Source organism: Pseudophryne corroboree, chromosome 1 (assembly GCF_028390025.1).
Source record: "Pseudophryne corroboree isolate aPseCor3 chromosome 1, aPseCor3.hap2, whole genome shotgun sequence".
NCBI classification, from domain to species: Eukaryota; Metazoa; Chordata; class Amphibia; order Anura; family Myobatrachidae; genus Pseudophryne; species Pseudophryne corroboree.
This window is the reverse complement of record NC_086444.1, coordinates 718,104,261-718,131,474: the sequence shown is the minus strand read 5'-3', so window position 1 is coordinate 718,131,474 and position 27,214 is coordinate 718,104,261. Positions and strand designations below refer to the sequence as shown.

Sequence of the window (27,214 nt, the reverse complement as noted above, 5' to 3'; positions counted from 1 at the left end):
CTTGCCTCTTTCATTGCTCTTTGGCTGCTAGTTCCTCCCTGATGGTTGAGGTACGCTACTGCCGTTGCATTGTCTGAGCGGATCTGGACTAGTTTTCCTTGAAGAGTGTCTTTTGCCTGAACCAGTGCCATGTATATGGCCCGGAGTTCCAACCGGTTTATTGGCAGGCAACTTTCTTCTGTAGTCCATTGTCCCTGGAACCATAATTTCCCGGACACTGCTCCCCAGCCTTGAAGATTGGCATCCGTTGTCAGGATCTCCCAATCTGATATCCAAAAGGGTCTCCCCTTGTCTAGATGGCATGTCTGTAGCCACCGGGCTAACAACATTTTTACCTTTACTGGAAGTACCATCATTTGTTTCTTTATTGTCTGATGTACTCCATTCCATTTGGTCAGAATCAAATGTTGTAAAGGTCTTGAGTGGAATTGTGCATATTCCACCATGTCGAATGTTGACACCAACAATCCCATCACTCGCATTGCCGTGTGAACTGATATTGTTTGACTGTGAAACAATTCCTGAATCATTAACTGCACCTTTGATATATTTCCCACAGGTAAAAATATTTTCTGCAGACTTGAATCCAATACAGCCCCTAAGTGAATCATCCGTTGTGACGGAATCAGAGACGACATGAGCCATCCGTGTTTCTGTAGACAAGTTATTGTCTGTTGGAGATGGCTCGAGCAATTCCTGGGATTGTGCCAGGGTTAAAAGACCGTCGGGGTATGGAAAGATTCTTATCCCATGCTTGCGGAGATAAGCTGTCATAACCAACATGATCTTTATAAATACTCTGGAGGCTGTGGCTAAACCAAAGGGTAATGCCTGGAATTGAAAATGTTGCTGGAGGATAGTGAACCTGAGGTAACACTGATGGGACAATGCTATTGGCACATGCAGGTAAGCATCTTGTATATCCAGAGATACCATGTAATCCCCTGGTTCCATGGCTAAAACTATGGAGCGTAATGTCTCCATGTGGGACCCAAATGTATTTGTTTAACATTTTGAGATTGAGAATGGGCCAAAACGACCCATTCGGCTTCTGGACCAAAAATAGGTTGAAGTAAAAACCCTGCCCCGTTTGTGCCAGGGATACTGGAATAATTACCCCGTACTGAAGCAATTTCTGAACTGCTTCTTGCAGGGCCCTGGCCTTCGCCTCTATGTGAGACGGGCTGGTACAAAAAAACCTTTGAGTAGGCTGCTTCTTGAAAGGAAAAACATAACCCAGAGCTACCACTTCTTGCACCCAAGCGTCTGTTGTCGACTGCTGCAATATGTGTGCAAACTGAAGAAGATGGCCCCCTACCTTGGAGTCCCCAAAGTCGAGGCCCGCACCATGAGACTGATGCTTTCTGTTCTGGTTTGGAAGCTGGCACTCTACTGGCCCACTGCTTCCTTGCTTTACCAGACTTATTGTACTGGGTTTGTTTTGATTAATTTTTACCTTTTGTTTTACCCTGCCACCAAAATGGCCGAAATCTCGAGCCCTTTGGTTTAGGATTATAGCTGGCAGGAAACCTGACTTTCTTGGATTCATCTTCTGACCCCAGAATATCTGTCAATTCCTTGCCAAAACGGATGTTCCCAACAAAAGGTAAAGCTTCCAGAACCTTTTTGGATTCTGAATCAGCTTTTCATGTACGTAGCCAAATTGCTCTGCGAGCAGCTACCGTTAAGGCTGATGCTTTGGAAGCAATCGTACCCATATCCATTGCTGCTTCTTCTAGGAATAGCGCAGCCTGTTTCATATGGGCTATATGGAACTCCTTGAAATAAAGCAGCCCTGTGACCATGGTCCGGCTCCTGACGCACCAAACAAAAAACTGATTTGACTGAGTCGGTGGGTGGGATTATATGGATGAGCCTGGTGCATCCTGGGAGGCCAGAAAGCTTGTGATCGTTTGGTGCCAATCCGCTGTCGCTCCAGCATATCCCAATGTTATCCTGTGGATAACCTGTGGACCCTGCTGGAGAAATGTGTATTTTAAAATCTTTTTTTCTTTTTATTCTATGTACTCCTAATCACCAGCAGTGCTTTCAACTTTTCTACTGTATGTAAATAATGTATTTTGTTATTTATAAGCTGTTCAAAGTAAATAGTTCTATTAGATTTGAAAGCTATCATAATTGTGTCCAGTCTTAATTTGGGGGAAGGTTAGTTTTTATTAAAATATTTTAAAATAAGGCATATCTGTGTACTGAACTGTGGGCCAGTATTCACGGGCTGAGGGGCTACGGCATGTAAGACTTGTTCCACCTTTTTTTTTTTTTAATGTTTTTTTATTGCTATAAAGAGTAGGCTAGATTAATAAGGTCTTTTTTCATTACGTAATTTCCTTCTATAGGTTATAAGATAACTGAAGTTACAAAAGTAGTGACAGAAGGGTGACCTAATTGTGCAGTGTCAGATACAGATTTTTCATGTTAGTCAAGTCTTATAGTTTGTGTGAGATACTAAATAAAAGCATTTTTTAGAGTTTTGCCAGTGCATATCTTTATTTACTTACAGTGTATTTCTTTTCTTGGCTCTCTGTCCTAGGCGCTGAAACTAGAGGTCAATTCTGTCCCCTTTTCCCTTCCCTTTCATCCTGCACCTTGCAGTCACCATGGACCAAGATTATGAGCGGCGCCTCCTGCGGCAAATAAACCTCCAGAATGAAAACACTATGCCTTGCGTAGGTCGCATAATTGTTACTTTTTGTACCATGCTTGCAATTGTATCCGTCTCCCAAATACTGTAGTTTTCATCCACTCAAATTCTGGTTTCTGCTCTTCTGTTAATACTTAGGGGTCTATTCATGAAGCAGTGAAAAGAGTGGAAAAGTGAGCCAGTGGAGAAGTTGCCCAATGGCAACCAATCAGCATTGAAGTAACATTTATCAAATGCATTCTATAAAATTACGTAGCAGCTGATTGGGTGCCTTGAGCATTTTCTCCACTCTTCTCTGCTTCATGAATAGACCCCTTAATTTCTAGTTGCAGTATCTTGGTAATCTGTACAGTAATAGATATGAAAGAAAACAAAGACATTAAATGAATTTATTACCACAGATATGCCAAGTTACCCATGTTAATTCAGTTGAAAATCAATCTTAAAAAAGTGCATAGTATTGAATTAGTGGTAAATGGTTACCTCTAGGGGGATATCCTATTAGCCCCGGTAAAACATCGGGTGCGAAAAACTTATTTTTCTATAGCATCCATAAGGGATATTGGGGACAGATTTAGTAGCCAGTGTACTTTAAATTTCTTCAACTGGGTGTGCTGGCTCCTCCCCTCTATGCCCCCTCCTAGAGGAAGTTTAGAAAAAAGTGCCCTCAGGAGAGGATGCACACTCTGATAGCTCCAGAGTTTTTCTTCAGTTTCTCTTAAACTTTTATTTCTTTTGGTATGCTGTTTGGGCAACCGCATACCTGCACCGTGGGAGTTGAGGGGGGAGGGGGGGCTCTTGAGGTGCAGAGCTGCTTCCCTGCTGCAGGACCACCGTCCTGAGGGACTGTTTGTTCAGTGGGGCATGGCTTGGCTGTCGCAGCCGCCGCTTGCCGCACACACCTAACGCTGCCTGAAGGTGATCATCGGTGTTGAGTACACACTGAGGACCCCGCTAGGGGGGTCCCCCAGTTCACTGTGCGGCAGAAGCGCGGGTGAGGCATACGGGTTCCTCCTGGGGGGGACCCACTTTGACCACTGCGTGAGACTGGCTTAATACAATTGTACAAAGCATTTATGTGAGGCTACAAACACTTAAGAGACCTGGCCAGTACAAAGATTACACAGTAGCTCTGGTGCCATGGCGGGGTGCTGGGCTACATCAGAGCGGGCTAAGCGGCATTTTGGCGCCTTCCTCTGCATAAGAAGCAGCCTCACACAGCTCCTCCATAACGGTCACACGCTGGATCACTGGTACCGGGTGTAGAGGGGGAGAGCTGCTATATTGTGCACAAATATCATCCCTCTGAGGGGTTTTTCATTAGACAGACTTACTGTTTATATGTTTATGTGAAACACTGACAGCCTCACCGGGGCTGTGCAGCATTGGGTGCGCTGGTGTCCTTTCTCCTCTGTCTCCTCTCACATGCAATAGGGCAGGCTTGTATTGTATTTCAGGCTGTGTTGTATGTGTATTGTACCTGTTTCTCTGACGTCCTAGTGGATGCTGGGGACTCCGTAAGGACCATGGGGAATAGACGGGCTCCGCAGGAGACTGGGCACTCTAAAAGAAAGATTAGGTACTATCTGGTGTGCACTGGCTCCTCCCTCTATGCCCCTCCTCCAGACCTCAGTTAGAATCTGTGCCCGGCCAGAGCTGGATGCACCTAGTGGGCTCTCCTGAGCCTGCTAGTAAAGAAAGTTATGTTAGGTTTTTTTATTTTCAGTGAGATCTGCTGGCAACAGACTCACTGCTACGTGGGACCGAGGGGAGAGAAGCAAACGTACCTGTTCACAGCTAGGTTGCGCTTCTTAGGCTACTGGACACCATTAGCTCCAGAGGGTTCGAACACAGGCAAAGGTCCTCGGTCGTCCGTTCCCGGAGCCGCGCCGCCGTCCCCCTCGCAGAGCCAGAAGATCAGAAGTTGGTGATGAAATCGGCGGCTGAAGACTCCTGTCTTCATTAAGGTAGCGCACAGCACCGCAGCTGTGCGCCATTGCTCCCACTGCACACTACACACTCCGGTCACTGTAGGGTGCAGGGCGCTGGGGGGCGCCCTGGGCAGCAATAAGAATACCTTTGGCATAAAAAAGACACATAATACAGTCTGTGACTGTATGTGTGTAAAACCCCCGCCATTTTTTAGGCAGAAACAGCGGGACAGAAGCCTGCCGCTGAGGGGGCGGGGCCTTCTTCCTCAGCACACCAGCGCCATTTCTCTTCACAGCTCCGCTGGAAGGACGCTCCCCAGGCTCTCCCCTGCAGTCTACTGGCACTAAGAGGGTAAAAAGAGAGGGGGGGGGCCACATAAATTTAGGCAAAAGGTGTATTGATATAGCAGCTATTGGGAAAAATTCACTTCTGGTAGTGTGTATCCCTGTGTATATAGCGCTGTGGTGTGTGCTGGCATACTCTTTCTCTGTCTTCCCATAGACCTTGTGGGGTCCTGTCCTCAGTCAGAGCATTCCCTGTGTGTGTGCTGTGTGTCGATACGGCTGTGTCGACATGTTTGATGAGGAGGGTTACGTGGAGGCGGAGCAAGTGCAGATAAATGTGGTGTCGCCCCCGTCGGTGCCGACACCTGATTGGATGGATATGTGGAAGGTCTTAAATGACAATGTAAACTCATTACATAAGAGATTTGATTATGTTGCTGCCGGGTGACAGCCGGGCTCTCAACCCGGGCCTGCCCAGGCGCCTCAGAGGCCGTCAGCGTCTCAAAAACGCCCACTATCTCAGTTGGTTGACACAGATGTCGACACGGAGTCCGACTCCAGCGTCGACGAGGATGAGGCACTATTACAGCCCAAAATGACTAAGGCCATCCGATACATGATTATTGCAATGAAAAATGTATTGCACATTTCAGAGGCTGACCCTGTCCCTGACAAGAGGGTAAATATGTTTGGGGAGAAAAAGCAGCCAGTGACTTTTCCCCCGTCACATGAATTAAATGAGTTATGTGAAGAAGCGTGGTCTTCCCCTGATAAGAAAGTGGTGATTCCCAAGAGAATACTAATGGCGTACCCTTTCCCGCCAACGGATAGGTTACGCTGGGAATCCTCCCCTAGGGTTGACAAGGCCCTGACGCGCTTATCTAAAAGAGTGGCCCTGCCGTCTCAGGATACGGCCGCCCTAAAGAAACCTGCGGATAGGAAGCAGGAAGGTATCTTGAAGTCTGTGTATACACACTCTGGTACTCTACTGAGACCAGCTATTGCTTCAGCTTGGATGTGCAGTGCTGTTGCAGCATGGACAGATACTCTGTCAGAGGGGTTGGATACCCTGGACAGGGATACCGTATTGCTAACACTTAGCCATATTAAAGATGTCGTCTTATATATGCGAGATGCCCAGAGGGACATTTGCCTGCTGGGCTCTCGAATAAATGCAATGTCCATTTCTGCCAGGAGGGTCTTATGGACTCGGCAATGGACAGGGGATGCCGACTCTAAAAAACACATGGAGGTTTTGCCTTATAAGGGTGAGGAATTGTTTGGGGACGGTCTCTCGGACCTCGTATCCACAGCGACAGCTGGAAAGTCGACTTTCTTGCCACAGGTTTCCTCACAGCCTAAGAAAGCACCGTATTACCAAATGCAGTCCTTTCGTTATCAAAAAAGCAAGAGAGTCAGAGGTGCATCCTTTCTTGCCAGAGGCAGGGGTAGAGGAAAGAAGCTGCACCATGCAGCCAGTTCTCAGGAACAAAAGTCCTCCCCGGCTTCCACTAAGTCCACCGCATGACGCTGGGGCTCCACAGGCGGAGCCAGGAGCGGTGGGGGCGCGTCTCCGAATTTTCTGCAACCAGTGGGTTCGCTCACAACTGGATCCTTGGGCTATACAAATTGTATCTCAGGGATACAAGCTGGAATTCGAAGTGACGCCCCCTCACCGTTACCTAAAATCCGCCTTGCCAGCTTCTCCCACAGGGAGGGAGATAGTCCTGACGGCTATTCACAAGCTGTACCTCCCAGCAAGTGATAATAATGGTACCCCCCCTTCAGCAGGGAAGGGGTTACTATTCCACACTGTTTGTGGTACCGAAACTGGATGGTTCGGTAAGACTCATTCTAAATGTAAAATCCTTGAACATTTACATGAAAAAGTTCAAGTTCAAAATGGAATCGCTCAGAGCGGTCATTGCCAGCCTGGAAGAGGGGGATTTTATGGTATCTCTGGACATCAAGGATGCGTACTTGCATGTCCCCATTTATCCGCCTCACCAGAAGTACCTCAGGTTTGTGGTACAGGACTGTCATTACCAATTCCAGACGTTGCCGTTTGGTCTATCCACGGCACTGAGAGTCTTTACCAAGGTAATGGCGGAGATGATGGTACTCCTCCGGAAGCAAGGAGTTTGTTATCCCGTACTTCGATCTCCTCATAAAGGCGAGGTCCAGAGAGCAGTTGTTGGTCAGCGTAGCGCACTCTCAGGAAGTGTTGCTACGGCACGGCTGGATTCTGAATATTCCAAAGTCTCAGCTGATTCCTACGACGCGTCTGCCCTTCCTGGGCATGATTCTGGACACAGAACAGAAGAAGGTATTTCTCCCGAAGGAGAAGGCTCAGGAGTTAGTGACCATGGTCAGGGATCTCCTGAAACCAAAGCAGGTGTCGGTGCATCACTGCACGCGAGTCCTGGGAAAGATGGTAGCGTCATACGAAGCCATTCCTTTCGGCAGGTTCCATGCCAGGATCTTTCAGTGGGATCTGTTGGACAAGTGGTCCGGATCGCATCTTCAGATGCATCGGCTGATCGCCCTGTCCCCGAGGGCCAGGGTGTCTCTTCTGTGGTGGCTGCAGAGTGCTCATCTTCTCGAGGGCCGCAGGTTCGGCATACAGGACTGGGTCCTGGTGACCACGGATGCAAGCCTCCGCGGATGGGGGGCAGTCGCTCAGGGAAGAAACTTCCAGGGGCTGTGGTCAAGTCAGGAGACTCGTCTGCACATAAACATACTGGAATTAAGGGCCATATACAACGCCCTGAGTCAAGCGGAGCCCCTGCTTAGAGACCAACCAGTGCTGATTCAGTCAGACAACATCACGGCAGTCGCCCATGTAAACCGACAGGGCGGCACAAGAAGCAGGGTGGCGATGGCGGAAGCCACAAGGATTCTTCGTTGGGCGGAGAATCACGTACAAGCACTGTCAGCAGTGTTCATTCCGGGAGTGGACAACTGGGAAGCAGACTTCCTCAGCAGGCACGACCTCCACCCGGGAGAGTGGGGACTTCATCAAGAAGTCTTCGAGCAGATTGCAAATCGGTGGGAACGGCCACAGGTGGACATGATGGCGTCCCGCCTAAACAAAAAGCTAAAAAAATATTGCGCCAGGTCAAGGGACCCTCAGGCAATAGCTGTGGACGCACTGTTAGCTCCGTGGGTGTTCCAGTCGGTATATGTGTTTCCTCCTCTTCCTCTCATACACAAGGTACTGAGAATAGTAAGAAAAAGAGGAGTGAGAACGATACTCATTGTTCCGGATTGGCCAAGAAGGACTTGGTACCCGGAACTTCAAGAGATGGTCACAGAGGACTCATGGCCTCTGCCTCTCAGACAGGACCTGTCGCAGCAGGGGCCCTGTCTGTTCCAAGACTTACCGCGGCTGCGTTTGACGGCATGGCGGTTGAACGCCGGATCCTAGCGGAAAAGGGTATACCGGATGAAGTAATTCCTACGCTGATAAGAGCTAGGAAGGATGTGACAGCAAAGCATTATCACCGCATATGGCGGAAATATGTTGCTTGGTGTGAGGCCAGGAAGGCCCCTACAGAGGACTTCCAGTTAGTTGGGTCGTTTTCTGCATTTCCTACAGTCAGGTGTGACTATGGGCCTCAAATTAGGGTCCATAAAGGTTCAGATTTCGGCCCTATCCATTTTCTTTCAAAAAGAACTGGCTTCACTGCCTGAGGTTCAGACGTTTGTTAAGGGAGTGCTGCATATTCAGCCTCCTTTTGTGCCACCAGTGGCACCTTGGGATCTTAACGTTGTGTTGGATTTCCTGAAATCCCACTGGTTTGAGCCACTTAAGACTGTGGAGCTAAAATATCTCACGTGGAAAGTGGTCATGCTATTGGCCTTAGCTTCGGCTAGGCGTGTGTCAGAATTGGCGGCTTTGTCATGTAAAAGCCCCTATCTGATCTTCCATATGAACAGGTCAGAATTGAGGACTCGTCCCCAATTTCTCCCTAAGGTGGTATCATCGTTTCATTTGAACCAACCTATTGTGGTGCCTGCGGCTACTAGGGACTTGGAGGATTCCAAGTTGCTGGACGTAGTCCGGGCTTTGAAAATTTATGTTTTCAGAACGGCGGGAGTCAGAAAGTCTGACTCGCTGTTTATTCTGTATGCAGCCAACAAGGTTGGCGCTCCTGCTTCGAAGCAGACTATTGCTCGCTGGATCTGTAGCACGATTCAGCTGGCTCACTCTGCGGCTGGATTGCTGCATCCAAAATCAGTAAAAGCCCATTCCACAAGGAAGGTGGGCTCTTCTTGGGCGGCTGCCCGAGGGGTCTCGGCTTTACCGAGCAGCTACTTGGTCGGGTTCAAACACATTTGCTAAGTTCTACAAGTTTGATACCCTGGCTGACGAGGACCTTGAGTTTGCTCATTCGGTGCTGCAGAGTCGTCCGCACTCTCCCACCCGTTTGGGAGCTTTGGTATAATCCCCATGGTCCTTACGGAGTCCCCAGCATCCACTAGGACGTCAGAGAAAATAAGAATTTACTCACCGGTTATTCTATTTCTCGTAGTCCGTAGTGGATGCTGGGCGCCCGTCCCAAGTGCGGACTTCTTCTGCAATACGTGTATATAGTTATTGCTTACTAAAGGGTTATTGTTATGAGCCATCCGTTGATTGAGGCTCAGTTGTTGTTCATACTGTTAACTGGGTATGGTTATCACAAGTTATACGGTGTGATTGGTGTGGCTGGTATGAGTCTTACCCTGGATTCCAAATCCTTTCCTTGTAGTGTCAGCTCTTCCGGGCACAGTTTCCCTAACTGAGGTCTGGAGGAGGGGCATAGAGGGAGGAGCCAGTGCACACCAGATAGTACCTAATCTTTCTTTTAGAGTGCCCAGTCTCCTGCGGAGCCCGTCTATTCCCCATGGTCCTTACGGAGTTCCCAGCATCCACTATGGACTACGAGAAATAGAATTACCGGTGAGTAAATTCTTATTTTTTCTTCACAATGGTAAAACAGAAGTTATGCAGAGTGTGTAATGCTAGATTTCCCCTAGCTCATCTGGCTCATTATCATGTGAGCAGTGTAGTCAGTCATCACAAAATGCTGATAATGTGGGGGAGAGTCCAGAGCCCTCCTGGCTGGGGGCTATCAAAACGATGATGTCTGATATGTCATCTCAACTCAATGCTAATAAAACTCAGGAACTGTAACAAGCAGTGACAAATCGAGCTGCAAAACATCCCCCCCTGTCCACTGCAGGTGCACAAAAACGTGCTTTACCTGCACTCCTATCAGATACTGATGATGATAAACAGGATGATGGGGATGACGTGGACCCCGTAAGCAGGGGTCATTGCTGGTTGCTGGATGACCCATGCCATTCATACATGGGCTACTCAAATTCAAGAGGGCCTTTCAGGGGATATGACCTTGGTTACTACTGTAACTTTCCAAAAACACATTCAGGACACGGCAAGAGTCCTCTGTGACTCCCTTAAAGAAATTGGCAATATACAGGCTAGAACAACTGCTATGGCTGTGTCTGCTCGCAGAGCCATATGGTTGCGTCAGTGGATTGCAGACGCTGACTCCAAACGTAATGTGGAATCTCTTCCCTTCACAGGCGAATGGCTTTTCGGAGGGGAATTGGAAGCTTGGATCTCCAAAGCTACGGCTAGAAAATCCACGTTTCTCCCTACAGGGGCTCCACCTGCTAGATGTACCTACCCGGGACAGTCTGCTCAGTCCTTTCAGTCCTCCAGATTTCGATCTAGGGACCGGGGTGCCTCCAATGCAGCTAGAGGGTCCAGAGGTAAACCTAAGAAACCAGTGGTTGCCAGCTCCTAGGACCAGAGCACCAGTTCAGCTCCTGCTAAGACTTCAGCATGACGGTGCTTATCCACCTCGAGGTGGATCTTGCGGTGGGAGCTCGATTACGTCACTTCAGCCGCATCTGGGACGGTTCCTGCCAAGATGCCTGGGTAAAGGGACCTTATCTCTCAGGGTTACAAGCTGGAGTTCGACGGTGCTCGTCCCCAATGATTTTTCAAATCAGGCTTTCCAGTTTTGGAAAATATGCGTGTTACGCTACTACTGGCCATCGACAAGTTTCTACAACAAGGACAAGGTTACTACTCCAGTCTGTTTGTAGTGGCAAAACCAGACGGGTTTGTGAGACCCATTTTGAATCTGAAGTGTTTGAATCCTTACCTGAAGGTTTTCAAATTCAAGATGGAATCTTTGAGAGCGATGATCGCGGCCTGGAACAACAGGAATTCCTCGTGTCCCTGGATATCAAGGACACCTACCTGCATATCCCGATTTGGCCTCATCAGGCCTATCTGCGGTTCGCCCTACTGAACAATCACTACCAGTTTCAGGCATTGCCCTTTGCCCGGTCTACAGCTCCGAGGGTGTTCACGAAGGTGATGGCGGAAATTATGTTCCAGCTCAGACTCCAGGGGGTCAACATTGTCCCTTACCTTGATGATCTCCTGATGAAAGCAAGTTCCGGGGAGCTTCTATTACTTCATATAGATCGCACTATCCAACTTCTGTCTCACCACGGGTGGATCCTCAATCTACAGAAGTCTCAACTGGAACGGTCTCAACAGCTCCTGTTTCTGGGTATGATACTGTAGCTCAAAGAGTTTTTCTCCCAGAGGCAGGGCCGGATCCAGGGGAGGCCAACGCCCCCCACTAACAGTCATACCTACTCCCACTTACATGATGTTGACGGCGGCCACATTGCCAGCCACAGCCACCAGGTCCAGCAGCGGCATGAGGAAGATCCCAAGGTAGCGAGGCAAGAGCTGTCTTCGGCGCACAGTGGGGAGAACGAGCTGGATGAGCAGTTCCTGGTGCTGTTCAGACAGGGGCTGTGCACTGGCGGCTCATCTGTTATGGTCACAGCTGGAGATGGGGGTAAGCCGCTCTGGGTGGCAGCGATCTCTGTCTGCTGGCATCGCTCATCTTCCTGACTCCCCTGCCGTCAGCGCCTGCAGCAGCCTGTGCATCTCAGCATCTCTCATCTGAAGGTGGATCCTTCATAGTGGCAGCATCTTCCTCCCCAGCATCTGGCTACCCGTACCAATACATGGCACGCTGCAGCAACACCAGCCCCACAGGCATGGACGAGGGTCGTGCTGGCTCCTTGCACTGCTGGGGCCACCAGAGGTGGAGGCTGCTGCCAGGTGATGGTGTGTGGCTGCACTGACATCCCTCCCCATCCTCAGGGGCCCCTAGCACCATCTGCTGTTATCACATGCCGTCACCGCCACCTTGGGCAGTGTGTGCCGCCAATCGGTGTGTTAGTAGTTACATGTGCCCGGTGTGTGTGTGCTACATAAGTACATGTGCTGCCTTGCAATGCTTTTATATGCTCTGTAGAGCATTAATGGACAGTTGGGATGGGAAGTGGGAGGAGTAATGAGTGGAGGGGGGGAGGGGGCCACCTCCTATAGGGTTAATGATCCCGTTCCCCACTGGCAGGACGATGAGCTCCTGAGGGTCCTATTCGCAAGCCCCACCACGGCGAGTGTACAGTCCCGCAGCACGCCGCCACCCCTAACAGAGTCCGAAGTTAGAAGAGCAGTGAGTAGGTGGCCGGTGTCCCGGTTAGCGGGTCGCTGGCTGTAATTGCAGCATCAGGGTATGGAGCGCAGCACTGACATGCCGGCTGCGTCTCCAGGCTCAGTACAACATGCTGTATGTGTGTGTGTGTTTCCGCTGTGAGGGGCGAGCTGAGCTCTTTTTAACATTACCCTACACTGGCAAACAGCTTACAGGGGTTCTAACCTGCTGTTAAGTCTCGGACACCTCAGCCAGTATAATAAAACCGGGAAGACTGCGTGCCATTACGGGGACGGGGCTTCACTATGAGCGGATCCAGCAGCTCACTAGCACCATTTTCCCTCTGCAGCTCACACTGACAGGACTTGCAGGGAAGTGCAGCTCCTCCACAAAGACTCCACGTTTCTTCAGCAGTACCAGGGGGTCATAGAAAGGGGGGGGGGGGGGGGGAGCGGTGTTAGAATACTAAGCCCTATTAAGGAGCTTAGTTTGCGACCCAGCTGAGTTTGGCTTTAGCATAAAGGGTGTGGCTGGCTCCATCTTCTCTGTATCTCCCTGTTAACTGTGCTTTCACCTTTAGTGTGTGTGTGTGTGTGTGTGTGTGTGTGTGTGTGTGTGTGTGTGTGTGTGTGTGTGTGTGTGTCCCTTCACATTACCATGTCAAGGGAGTGTGTTACCTGCACAGCAGAGTGTTTTTCTTCCCTGGGGGATTCACTACAGTGTACCCAGGATAGTACAAAAAGGGTGAAGTGGACTCGTGTGGGGGGGATGCAGTCCTGTCACAAGGAATACAGGCCCTGGTAGAAGCTATTAGAGAAGTCGTGCAGATTCCGGACAAGGTGGTGGAGGTGGGTGAGGAATCTTATTTTCTCTGACATCCTAAGTGGATGCTGGGACTCCGTATTGACCATGGGGAATAGCGGCTCCGCAGGAGACTGGGCACAACTAAAAGAAAGCTTTAGACTACTGGTGTGCACTGGCTCCTCCTACAGACTTCAGTTAGAATCTTGTGCCCGGCTGAGCTGGATGCACACTAGGGGCTCTCCTGAGCTCCTAGAAAGAAAGTATATTTTAGGTTTTTTATTTTACAGTGAGATCTGCTGGCAACAGACTCACTGCAACGAGGGACTAAGGGGAGAAGAAGCGAACCTACCTAACAGGTGGTAGTTTGGGCTTCTTAGGCTACTGGACACCATTAGCTCCAGAGGGATCGACCACAGGACCCGACCTCGCTGTTCGGTCCCGGAGCCGCGCCGTCGGCCCCCTTACAGAGCCAGAAGCAAGAAGTGTTCCTGAAAATCGGCGGCTGAAGACTTCTGTCTTCAACAAGGTAGCGCACAGCACTGCAGCTGTGCGCCATTGCTCCTCATGCACACCTCACACTCCGGTCACTGATGGGTGCAGGGCGCTGGGGGGGGGGGGGGCGCCCTGAGGGCAATATAAGACACCTTGGCTGGCAAATCTACACCATATATAGTCAGGAAGGCTATATGGATGTAAAAATACCCCTTCCAGAATTCCAGAAAATGCGGGAGAAGTCTGCCTGAAAAGGGGCGGGGCCATCTCCCTCAGCACAGTGGCGCCATTTTTCCCTCACAGCTCCGCTTGAAGGACGCTCCCTGGCTCTCCCCTGCAGTTGTCAAGCTACATAAGGGTAAAAAAGAGAGGGGGGGCACTAAATTTAGGCACAGTATATATAAAATAAGCAGCTTTAAGGGAAAACACTCATTTTATAGTGGGATCCCTGTGTTATATAGCGCTCTGGTGTGTGCTGGCATACTCTCTCTCTGTCTCCCCAAAGGGCTTTGTGGGGTCCTGTCCTCTGTCAGAGCATTCCCTGTGTGTATGCGGTGTGTCTGTACGGCTGTGTCGACATGTTTGATGAGGAGGCTTATGTGGAGGAGGAGCAGATGCCGATAAATGTGATGTCACCCCCTGCGGGGTCGACACCTGAGTGGATGGTGCTGTGGAAGGAATTACGCGACAGTGTCGACTCCTTGCATAAAAGGTTTGACGACATACCAAATGTGGGACAGCTGGCTTCTCAGCCTGTGCCTGCCCAGGCGTCTCAAAAGCCATCAGGGGCTCTAAAACGCCCGCTACCTCAGATGGCAGACACAGATGTCGACACGGATACTGACTCCAGTGTCGACGACGATGAGACTAATGTAACTTCCAGTAGGGCCAAACGTTACATGATTGAGGCAATGAAAAATGTGTTGCACATTTCTGATGTTACCCCAGGTACCACAAAAAAGGGTATTATGTTTGGAGAGACAAAACTACCAGTAGGTTTTCCTCCATCTGAGGAGTTAAATGAAGTGTGTGCTTCCCCTGATAAGAAACTGGTAATTTCTAAGAGGTTACTAATGGCGTACCCTTTCCCGCCAGAGGATAGGGCACGTTGGGAAACATCCCCTAGGGTGGATAAAGCGCTCGCACGCTTGTCAAAGAAGGTGGCACTACCGTCTCCGGATACGGCCGCCCTGAAGGAATGTGCTGATAGAAAGCAGGAGGCTGTCCTGAAGTCTATATATACACACACAGGTGTTATACTGAGACCAGCTATTGCTTCAGCATGGATGTGCAGTGCTGCAGCTGCGTGGTCAGATTCCCTGTCGGAAAATATTGATACCCTAGACAGGGACACTATATTGCTAACCGTAGAGCATATTAAAGACGCACTTTTATATATGAGGGATGCACAGAGGGATATTTGCCGGCTGGCATCTAAAATTAGTGCAATGTCCATTTCTGCCAGGAGAGGGTTATGGACTCGGCAGTGGACAGGAGATGCAGATTCTAAAAGGCACATGGAAGTTCTGTCTTATAAGGGTGAGGAGTTGTTCGGGGATGGTCTCTCGGACCTCGTTTCCACAGCAACAGCTGGGAAGTCTACATTTTTACCCCATGTTCCCTCACAGCCAAAGAAAGCACCGTATTATCAGGTACAGTCCTTTCGGCCCAATAGGGGCAAGCGGGTTAAGGGCGCGTCCTTTCTGCCCAGAGGTAGAGGGAATAAGCTGCAGCATACAGCCAGTTCCCAGGAGCAAAAGTCCTCCCCCGCTTCCTCTAAGTCCACAGCATGACGCTGGGGCTCCACAGGCGGAGCCAGGTACGGTGGGGGCCCGTCTCAAATATTTCAGCAATCAGTGGGCTCGCTCACGGGTGGATCCCTGGATATTTCAAGTAGTATCTCAGGGGTACAAGCTGGAATTCGAGACGTCTCCCCCCCGCCGTTTCCTCAAATCTGCCTTACCAACCACTCCCTCAGGCAGGGAGGCAATGTTACAGGCAATTCACAAGCTGTATTCACAACAGGTGATAGTAAAGGTGCCCCTACTTCAACAAGGACGGGGTTACTATTCCACAATGTTTGTGGTACCGAAACCGGACGGTTCGGTGAGACCCATTTTAAATTTGAAATCCTTGAACACATATATAAAAAAATTCAAGTTCAAGATGGAATCGCTCAGGGCGGTTATTGCAAGCCTGGACGAGGGGGATTACATGGTATCACTGGACATCAAGGATGCTTACCTGCATGTCCCCATTTACCATCCTCACCAGGAGTACCTCAGATTTGTGGTACAGGATTGTCATTACCAATTCCAGACGTTGCCGTTCGGTCTATCCACGGCTCCGAGGGTCTTTACCAAGGTAATGGCCGAAATGATGATACTCCTTCGAAAGAAGGGAGTTTTAATTATCCCGTACTTGGACGATCTCCTGATAAAGGCGAGGTCCAGGGAGCAGTTGTTGGTCGGGGTAGCACTATCTAGGGAGGTGCTACAACAGCACGGCTGGTTTCTAAATATTCCAAAGTCACAGCTGGTCCCTACGACACATCTACTGTTCCTGGGAATGGTTCTGGACACAGAACAGAAAAAAGTGTTTCTCCCGGAGGAGAAGGCCAAGGAGCTGTCATCTCTAGTCAGAGGCCTCCTAAAACCAAAACAGGTGTCGGTGCATCACTGCACACGGATCCTGGGAAAGATGGTAGCTTCCTACGAAGCAATTCCCTTCGGCAGGTTCCATGCAAGAACCTTTCAGTGGGACCTGTTGGACAAGTGGTCCGGATCGCATCTTCAGATGCATCGGCTGATAACCCTGTCTCCAAGGACAAGGGTGTCTATGCTGTGGTGGCTGCAGAGTGCTCATCTTCAAGAGGGCCGCAGATTCGGCATACAGGACTGGGTCCTGGTGACCACGGATGCCAGCCTTCGAGGCTGGGGGGGGCAGTCACACAGGGAAGAAACTTCCAAGGACTATGGTCAAGTCAGGAGACTTCCCTGCACATAAATATTCTGGAACTAAGGGCCATTTACAATGCCCTAAGTCAGGCAAAACCCCTGCTTCAAAACCAGCCGGTACTGATCCAGTCAGACAACATCACGGCGGTCGCCCATGTAAACCGACAGGGCGGCACGAGAAGCAGGACGGCGATGGCAGAAGCCACAAGGATTCTCCGATGGGCGGAAAATCACGTGTTAGCACTGTCAGCAGTGTTCATTCCGGGAGTGGACAACTGGGAAGCAGACTTCCTCAGCAGGCACGACCTCCACCCGGGAGAGTGGGGACTTCATCCAGAAGTCTTCCAAATGATTGTAAACCGTCGGGAAAGGCCACAGGTGGACATGATGGCGTCCCGCCTCAACAAAAAGCTAAAAAGATATTGCGCCAGGTCAAGGGACCCACAGGCGATAGCTGTGGACGCTCTAGTGACACCGTGGGTGTACCGGTCGGTTTGTGTTCCCTCCTCTTCCTCTCATACCAAAGGTACTGAGGATAATAAGGAGAAGAGGAGTAAGAACTATACTCATTGTTCCGGATTGGCCAAGAAGAGCTTGGTACCCGAAACTGCAAGAAATGATCTCAGGGGACCCTTGGCCTCTGCCTCTCAGACAGGACCTGCTACAGCAGGGACCCTGTCTGTTCCAAGACTCACCGCGGCTGCGTTTGACGGCATGGCGGTTGAACGCCGGATCCTGATGGAAAAGGGCATTCCGGTTGAAGTCATTCCTACGCTGATTAAAGCTAGGAAAGATGTGACGGCAAAGCATGATCACCGCATATGGCGAAAATATGTTGCTTGGTGTGAGGCTATGAAGGCCCCCACAGAAGAATTTCAGCTGGGTAGATTTCTGCACTTCCTACAGTCAGGATTGACTATGGGCCTAAAATTGGGATCCATTAAAGTCCAGATTTCAGCCCTGTCTATTTTCTTTCAAAAAGAACTGGCTTCACTGCCTGAAGTTCAGACGTTTTTGAAGGGAGTGCTGCATATTCAGCCCCCTTTTGTGCCCCCAGTGGCACCTTGGGATCTCAACGTTGTGTTGGATTTCCTAAAATCACATTGGTTTGAGCCACTTCAGACCGTGGATTTAAAATATCTCACGTGGAAAGTGGTCATGCTTTTGGCCTTGGCTTCTCCCTAAGGTGGTATCAGCGTTTCATTTGAACCAACCTATAGTGGTGCCTGCGGCTACTCGGGACTTGGAGGCTTCCAAGTTGCTGGACGTAGTCCGGGCCCTGAAAATCTGTTTCCAGGACGGCTAGAGTCAGAAAAACTGACTCGCTGTTTATCCTGCATGCACCCAACAAGCTGGGTGCTCCTGCTTCTAAGCAGACTATTGCTCGCTGGATCTGCTCCACGATTCAACTTGGACATTCTGCGGCTGGACTGCCGCATCCTAAATCAGTCAAAGCCCATTCCACGAGGAAGGTGGGCTCTTCTTGGGCGGCTGCCCGAGGGGTCTCGGCTTTACAACTTTGCCGAGCTGCTACCTGGTCGGGATCAAACACGTTTGCAAAATTCTACAAGTTTGATACCCTGGCTGAGGAGGACCTTGAGTTTGCTCATTCGGTGCTGCAGAGTCATCCGCACTCTCCCGCCCGTTTGGGAGCTTTGGTATAATCCCCATGGTCCTTACGGAGTTCCCAGCATCCACTAGGACGTCAGAGAAAATAAGATTTTACTCACCGGTAAATCTATTTCTAGTAGTCCGTAGTGGATGCTGGGCGCCCATCCCAAGTGCGGATTGTCTGCAATACTTGTATATAGTTATTGCCTAACTAAAGGGTTATTGTTATGAGCCATCTGTTCGTGAGGCTCAGTTGTTATTCATACTGTTAACTGGGTATAGTATCACGAGTTGTACGGTGTGATTGGTGTGGCTGGTATGAGTCTTACCCGGGATTCCAAATCCTTTCCTTATTGTGTCAGCTCTTCCGGGCACAGTTTCCCTAACTGAGGTCTGGAGGAGGGGCATAGAGGGAGGAGCCAGTGCACACCAGTAGATCTAATTCTTTCTTAGAGTGCCCAGTCTCCTGCGGAGCCCGTCTATTCCCCATGGTCCTTACGGAGTTCCCAGCATCCACTACGGACTACGAGAAATAGATTTACCGGTGAGTAAAATCTTATTTTTCCACTAGCTTTTTTAAACATGGGTAAATGCTTGGGGGCGCGCATTTATCCGTGTTTTTCCCTAGTGGAAACGGGTCCCCCGGCAATTTCCCTGATCAAGTGATTCGGGAATCCTACCCGGCTAGCTGTCTAGTGTGAACGGGAGCCGTGTCGAGGCGACACGGCTCCCGTTCACTGTGTATGGGAGGGCGGTGCTGGGAGATCATGTGATCTCCCAGCGCCGCCCCTGCCGCATCAGAAGCAGCGTCACCAACCCGGCAATATGCCGGGTTGTGAGCGCTGTGGGAAGGGAGCTGTAGCACGGGTCGCAGCCGTGTCAGGCGACACGGCTGCGACCCGTGCTACAGAAGTGGGAAAGGGGTTTTGAGCTTGGGGTGGGAAACACTATTTGTACTTGGGTGAGTAATTGGCTGTGTAATAGGGAACAGCGAGTGAGGATTAATGGGGTGTGCCCTGAATGGGATTCAGTACTCAGTGTAATACCGCAGGGTTCAGTACTCGGGCCATTGCTGTTTAACATATTCATTAATGACCTAGGTGAGGGACTGGAAAGCACAGTGTCAATTTTCGCAAATGATACTGAACTATGTAGAGTAATTCAGACAAGGATGTTGAGTCTCTACAGAATGACTTATCTAGACTTGAGGTCTGGGCGGATAAATGGGGAATGAGGTTCAATATAGACAAATGTAAAGTTATGCACTTTGGGACTAAGAACAATCAGGCAGCCTATAAACTAAATGGGGAAAATGTAGGGATAACGGTAGTTGAAAAAGATTTGGTAGTGCTCATCGATAATAAACTTGGTAGCAGTACGCAATGTCAAAATGCAGCAGCAAAGGCTAATAAGGTGTTTGCATGCATAAAACGGGTTATGGATACAAGGGATGAGAGTGTAATCCTGCCACTGTATAAATTATTGGTGCGACCACATCTGGAATATTGTGTACAGTTTTGGGCACCATACTATAAAAAAGATATCATGGAACTCGAAAGGGTTCAGAGGCGAGCCACTAAACTGGTTAAGGGGTTATAGGCACTGGATTATGAGGAAAGACTTAAAAGGTTAGATATGTTTACACTGGAAAAGAGGCGACTGAGAAGGGACATTATGAATATTTATAAATACATTAAGGGACAATACAAGGATTTATCAAACAATTTGTTTACCAAAAAAACACTACATAGGACATGAGGGCACCCCCTGAGGTTAGAAGAGAAAAAATTCCATACTCAACGGAGAAAAGGATTCTTCACAGTAAGAGCAGTAAGGATTTGGAATTCTCTGGCAGAGAAGGTAGTAATGGTGGACTCAATCAATAAGTTTAAAAATGGATTAGATAAATTCCTAGCGGAAAAAAATATCCAGGGATACAGCATTTAATTAACATAAAAATTCTAATATAGGTTGAACTCGATGGACATCAACCTCAACAACTATGTAACTATGAACCCTCTTTACATGTACAAGTTATTGACCATTACAGACATGTTTCAAGTAAGAAATCAAATATTCTCCGACATTTTCCTCTACAACTGAAGCAAAACATTAGACTGAGAGGCTTAAAGTGCCTCCTTTTGTTTTGAAACTGTAGTTTAATGTATGGAGGATGATGAAAGGTAGTGGTGAGTATTGTCTTGTTTTTCGTTTGTCAGCTTTCAAAAACTTTTTAATTAAGGGAAACTCAACCTGTAAGCATTTTCAACAAACTATTTGTACTAAATTCCTTCCAAGATGAAAGTGTAGGAACCAGACCATCTCCCGCACCCCCCCCCCCCCCCCCTATAGAAAAAAAATGCCCCCCACCCCTCAACCTGATTACTGAGCAGCTACCCCCCACCCACTGGCAAACCAAACCAAACCATACAACTAAGGGGGTACCCCCAGGCAAACCAGACCTCCACAGTTACATTGCTGTGCAGCTACCCCCAGGCAAACACCCACCATATTAATGAGCTGCTAACCCCTACGGGCACTCAACTGAGGGGATATCCCCAGGCAAACCACCCCTCCACAGCTGCTCTCCCTGTGGCCACATCTCAACCACTTCCGAAGCCACAATCCCTAGCCACGCATAGACCCTCTTACTGGAGAACTCTATGCAATCAGAGTTTGGAGGCCGCAATCGGGGCAAGCTGGGACAGACAGCCACAGCAGTCAGGTCAGGCTGGGGCGGACAGTCAACACATGCACTCCTGTATATGAAATCGCTGCTGCAGTACAGGCACATCCACAGATTTCTGCAGCAGGGTACACTGAGTTCCACAGGGATAACATCGGGGTGTAGAGTAGGATCTTGATCCGATGCAACAACAGGCTAAAAGCTTTGGCTGTTCCCAAGATGCTCAGCGCCACCTCCTCTATAACCCCGCCTCCGTGCACAGGAGCTCAGTTTGTAAGTTTGTGCCTCCCCCGGCGGCGCTGTATACTCCCGCGCCCTGGTTGCCGGGTACTTACAGCGGAGGGTTCCGGTCTTTCTCATCAGGCACACACACTCGCTGCAGTTCTCCGGGATTGCGTGGCCGCATCAAGGGAGGAGGCGGGACCCGCTGCAAATCGCGATCCGGCGCGGCCATTAGGAGATGGACCGCGCGCGCTGGTGTGGACACTGTTGTTGGTACAGGGACAACACTAGACCACCAGGGCAGGTGCACAGGTCGGATTCTCCTATAATCCATTTTTCTAAGGCCCACAGTACCCGGTGGTGAAGTCCAGCAACGGGATAAGGCTTTGACCTGTAGGCCCTCTCCCAGCCCCAGGGCGCTATTTACAGTAAATGTTCCCGCCCTGGAGCTGCATCTCTCTCCCTCACTCCCTGTCACCGTTTGGCGCCAGGGAAGTCGTCACTCGGATACACCATATCCTTCAAGAAACGTCCCCCCATCAATTTTGCCTGACCAACATCCCTTCGGATCAGGTAAAGGCAAAAACTCTTCATTTGGTTGTACAGTCCCTCCTGGAACAGGAGTGGTAATGCCTCTGGCTCAGAGAGGCAAGGGGTACTATTCACCACTGTTCCTACTTCCGAAACCGAATGGTTCCTCCCAGCCCATTCTGAACCCTCAAGTCTTTGAACAAATTTGTGAAGGCTTCCAAGTTTCGTATGGAAAGTCTTCGCTCTGTTGTTCTGGCTTTAGAGCCCGGGGACTATATGGTCTCCCTGGACATGCAGGACGCTCACCTCCATATTCCTATTGCCATGTCGCATCAGCAATACCTGCGGTTTGGATTGACCATGGCTCCGCGAGTCTTCACCAAGGTCATGGCGGTGATGACGGCCCTGCTCCGCCGTCAAAGTGTCAGGATCCTACCGTATATGGACGATTTGCTGATTCTGGTGAATTCCCCAGAAGTTCTCCTCCGTCATCTGATTCTGACTGTCCAGTTTCTGCAAGCCCACTGGAAGAAATCTTCCCTGGTCCCTGCTCAGAGCATGGTGCACCTGGGGGCATTGTTGGACACTCACAACCAGCGGTTGTTCTTGTTACAGGACAGGATTCGATGCTTCCTCTTTCGCCCACGAGTGTCGATACACTCGGCGATGCAAGTACTATGCCTCATGGTGTCTGCTTTCGACATGGTAGTGTACGCTCAATTTCATTTCCGCCCTCTGAAGAAGATGATTATTGCCAAGTGGGACGGCCTGTCTCACATGATCTCCTTGTCTCCGTAGGTTCGTCTGTCACTGAGCTGGTGGCTACAGGACCAACGATTGAGCTGGGGTCGTCCCTTTTGGATCTCCAACTGGGTCCTCCTGACAATGGATGCGAGTCTGAGGGGTTGGGGCGCGATGTTGGACCAACACTCTCTCTTCAGGGTTGGTGGACCAGGGAGGAGTCTCTCCTCCCGATAAACATTCTGGAATTGCGGGCGGTGTTCAATGCTCTGAACCTGGCCCAGCATCTGATACAGAACAGGCCTGTTCAAGTACAGTCTGACAACGCCACCATGGTGGCATACATAAATCATCAAGGCGGCACTCGAAGCCGCATGGCAATGATGGAAGTGTCAAGGATTCTTCAGTGGGCAGAACGCCATCTGCCAGCCATATCGGCAGTGTTCATTCCGCGTTCCTCAACTGGGAAGCGGATTTCCTCAGTCGTCAGGACGTACATGCCAGAGAGTGGAGCCTCCATCCAGAAGTATTTCAACTCCTAGTGGACCAGTGGGGCCTACCAGACGTAGACCTGATGGCGTCTCGATACAATCACAAGGTTCCGGTCTTCAGAGCAAGGACAAGGGATCCTCAAGCGGCGTTCGTGGACGCACTGGCAATTCCGTGGAACTTTCGGATGCTGTACGTGTTCCCTCCGGTGTCACTCCTGCCCAGAGTAATAAGGAAGTTCAAGCAAGAAGGAGGAGTCCTACTGCTGATCGCTCCAGCGTGGCCCAGACGGCATTGGTTCTCAGACCTCCCAGGATCTCTAGTTAGAGCGTCCTCTTCTGCTTCCGCAATGCCCAGACTACCTCGTTCAGGGCCCTTGTGTATACCAGGATTTGGCCTGGCTGGCTTTGACGGCGTGGCTCTTGAAGCTTCAGTTCTGAGGGCCGAAGTATTTTCTGAGGCGGTCATTCAAACTATGTTGAAGGCCCGTAACCCGGCATCAGCTTGGGTTTATCATAGGGTCTGGAATTCTAATTTTGCTTGGTGCGCTTTTAACAATCATGATGCTTACAAGTTTAGTACTGCCAAACTTTTGGCTTTCCTGCAACAGGGCCTGGACTTAGGCCTTCGTCTGGCATCCCTCAAGGTTCATATTTCTGAGTTACCGGTATGATTTCAGAGAAAAATTGCGAATCTGCCTTATGTTCATACGTTCACTCTGAGTGTTTTACGGATTCAACCTCCCTATGTCCCGCCCGTGGCTCCTTGGGATTTGTCGGTGGTTCTGGAGGACTTGCAAGAGTCTCCGTTTGAATCTCTTGAATCTGTAGACCTTAAGTGGCTTACTCTTAAGGTCTTGTTTCTGCTGGCTATTGCCTTTGCTAGACGGGTTTCAGACTTGGGTGCCTTATCCTGTCGGTCACCTTTTCTGATTATTCACCGTGACTGGGCGGTTCTTTGGACGTGCCTTGGTTATCTACCTAAGGTGTTGTCTTCTTTCCACCTTAACCAAGAGATTGTGGTTCCAGCCTTTACCTCTCCTGGTTTATCCTCCAAATAGTGGTCTTTGGATGTGGTAAGGGCTCTCCGTGTCTATGTGAAGAGGACAGCCTCCGTTAGGAAGTCTGATTCTCTCTTTTCGTACTTTTTGGTTTTCACAAACGTGGCTGGCCAGCGAATAAGTAGACCCTGACCAGATGGATTAGAATGGTGATTGCACAAGCTTATGTGCAGGCTGGTCTTCCAGCTCCTGCTACCATCAAAGCCCATTCTACTCGGTCGGTTGGACCTTATTGGGCAGCTCGCCGTGGTGCGACCCTTGAACAATTGTGCAAGGTGGCTACGTGGTCCTCAGTGAACACGTTCATAAGGTTCTATGCCTTCGATATTTTCACCTCCCAGGATTCCTCCTTTGGACACCAGGTTCTTGTGCCTGCTACAGTGGGTCCCCTCCCATGAGGAACTGCTTTACGACATCCCCGATGTTATCACTGTGGAACCCAGTGTACCCTGCTGCAGAAAAGGATTTAACAAAGGTAAGTTCTTACCATAAATCTCCTGTTTTGCTGGGGTTCACAAGTATCTGCTTCCTCTCTCCCTGAATAATCTGGTCACCAATCAGCAAAAACTAGAGGCCATGGCGACCTGGCCACCGAGATTTGTTGAGCCCTGCCATTAATAGTACTTTTGTTGAGGATAACTGGGAGTGATTCTTTGTATTTAGCGGAGTGCTAAATTCAAAGAATCCCTGTGCTGCTCTGTAGTAGGAGAGATCTGACATACCGTAGAAACTCTAATTGTGATTCTGACAATTATACATTTTGTTTTTTAAATCCTTTTTTAAATGTTATTTGAGCAATCATATGGTTGCATTTGTTTTAGGCTTCAGAATCACACTTTTATATACTGTAAGTACAAAGACATTACATTTTTAACTGTCTCTGTATTAATAAGCCTCTATCTTCGGCACATCCAGGGTGTCTTCATTTATCAGATGGTTGACATAGATAACCTTAACATACACTGTGCAATTACCTGGTAGATCATCTGCCAGATCTAGCTGGTTGGATAGGGTGATATGCAAGTTGTGTCTGAAGTTGACAGAAACCTTTGGCCGTAATAAGGCACACTGACAACTAAAGAAATCAATGTATTAATGTACTGTATGGACTGATAGTCAAACAATTTTTAAAGTTTTAATGTTTTTAAGAGATTGTTTCTCTGGCAGGGTCCATAGGTTATCCACAGGATAACAATGGGATATGGTGGCGCGACAGCGTATTGGTCCCAAACGATCACAAGCTTTCAGGCCTCCCAGGATGCAACGGGCTCGTCCATATATCCCCGCCCACTGGCTCAGTCAAATCAGTTTTTTGTTTGGTATGGCAGGAGTTGGACCATGGTCACAGGGCTGCTGTGTTTGGCAGCCCTAAGCTTTTTTACTGTATTTTAATTGTCTTACTACATTGTTTTGAGGGATCTTTCCTAACAGCGTCTTACACGCATATTGGAAAGAGTTGCTCCAACAACTCTCCACCGGGTTGCAACAACGCTTACTCCTGGTACAAGAGCTGTCTCGACGGGCGTCTGTGTCGGATATACTAGCAGGTCCAAGCAGACGTTACCAGGCTGTTGCCGGAGCACGGGGAGAAGGTAAGGCATGGTTCCGTTTAGAAGGGAAATACGGACACAGCCGCACTGTTTGGGAGGAGACTACCAAACAATAGCTGACGCGCCGCCAGTGCTAGGCCTTAGGGATCAGTAGGCACCAGGATTAGTTTGAGGCTGCGATCCCTATGGTTGATGTCAGCAGTGGGGAGTCGGACGCTCTCCTGGTCGCCCCTCCCCCCAGTTCATGACCAGTTTCCGTGCGTCTCCCGCCATGAACTGATTGCCTCACTTCCGTCTCAGACACTGCCACGAGGGGTCTCAGTCGCAGCATAGGCCGCTGCGTCTGTATACACTAACTATTCCCGCTAGAGATTGGGTCGCAGACATGTGCGTCTGCATGCACTGGTGTTCACTGAGCGTCTGTGTCCACTAAAAAGTACCGGAGCGGCAGTGTACACTAGTAGCGTCTGGATCCACTCAGAGTTCGCTAGACGTATTGCTCGATCCTGGAAGTGGGGTGAGTCTCCCTGTATCCCACTCTACGGAGTAAGGGTTATACAGCACTAAAATTCTATCTACTTTTGTCAGTATGAATAGTTAACTTTAGTGCCTATTGCATATGAATCTGTGTACATTACTGTGGTTTTATTCGCAAATGCGTCTGAATACATTAAATAACTGTATAGTACATACTTGAAATGTGTTTGTAGTTGATGATATGCTCGTATGACTAATCTAGAACATGTGACTGACTGCTATTGTGATTGCTGACTTTATATATGTTTGTCAGTGTCTCTTCTGAGCCTCAATGCTGGTGCTTGGGTTGGGGGCAGATTGAGATCACTTTAATACAAGTAAAGTGATTACGGTCACAAATTGTGTAGTATATTATGTAAAGCTGATTTTCTCCTTCATCCACTAGGGGCCACTGGAGTGTAGTTACAATGGGGAGATAGTAGGTGGTATTGGTAGCTGGCACTTTAAAAATTCTCACACTGTGGCTAGCTCCTCCCCTACTATCTCCCCTCCAAGCCAGTCTTAGTTTAGTGCCCGAGGTAGCTGGTTCACTTGGGTTTAGCTGAAGAAATTTTTATTTTTTCTTTATTATTATTTTATTTTTCTATCACAGACTGGCAGCTCTGCCACTGCCAGTCTGCACCGTGGGAGCTGCCGGCGGGGTCCCATCGCAGCTGCGTGCGGCTAGGGATGGGCCCCGGCTGAGGGAGACACTGAGCTCTCCTGAGTTGGCGGACACCGCTGCGTGCGGCGCGTGTCGCGGCCACTCCATCCAGCAGAAGATTCCGGCAGCATGGCAGCGGTGAGTATCAAAAATGGTAGGACACCGCTGCGTGCGGCGTGTGTCGGGACCACTACATCAGAAGATTCCGGCCGGACACCGCTGCGTGCGGCGCGTGTCAGGGCCACGCCATCAAAAGGACGGTGAGTACAATCTCCCCCCCTCCAGACTGATGTGTGATTTTACACTTAAATGTGATGGTTTTTTACTGTGTGTGTCCTGTATAACAACAGTGTTTGAACAGAGTACAGAAAGGAGCTGTGGCTCATCTAGTAAATTCAGGGACCCACAGCATAGAAAGTACCAGTACCACTGAAGTCTGGGTTCAAATCTTAAACACATAGTGTAATCTTGG

At 49.4% G+C, this 27,214-nt stretch overlaps 1 protein-coding gene across 3 annotated transcripts in view; it reads left to right on the top strand.

Annotated features, from left to right (window-relative positions):
- Nucleotides 1-27,214, top strand: part of FZR1 (fizzy and cell division cycle 20 related 1) — a 366,770-nt gene that overhangs the window by 73,642 nt on the left and 265,914 nt on the right. For 2 of the 3 annotated variants that reach the window (XM_063915413.1, XM_063915422.1), the window contains exon 2: nt 2,552-2,687. The exons of the other annotated variant lie outside the window; for it this stretch is intronic. In XM_063915413.1, coding sequence (XP_063771483.1) covers nt 2,619-2,687 — 69 coding nt within the window. In that variant the 5' untranslated portion in view covers nt 2,552-2,618. The remainder of the gene's footprint in view (nt 1-2,551; nt 2,688-27,214) is intronic. 3 annotated transcript variants of the gene reach the window in all.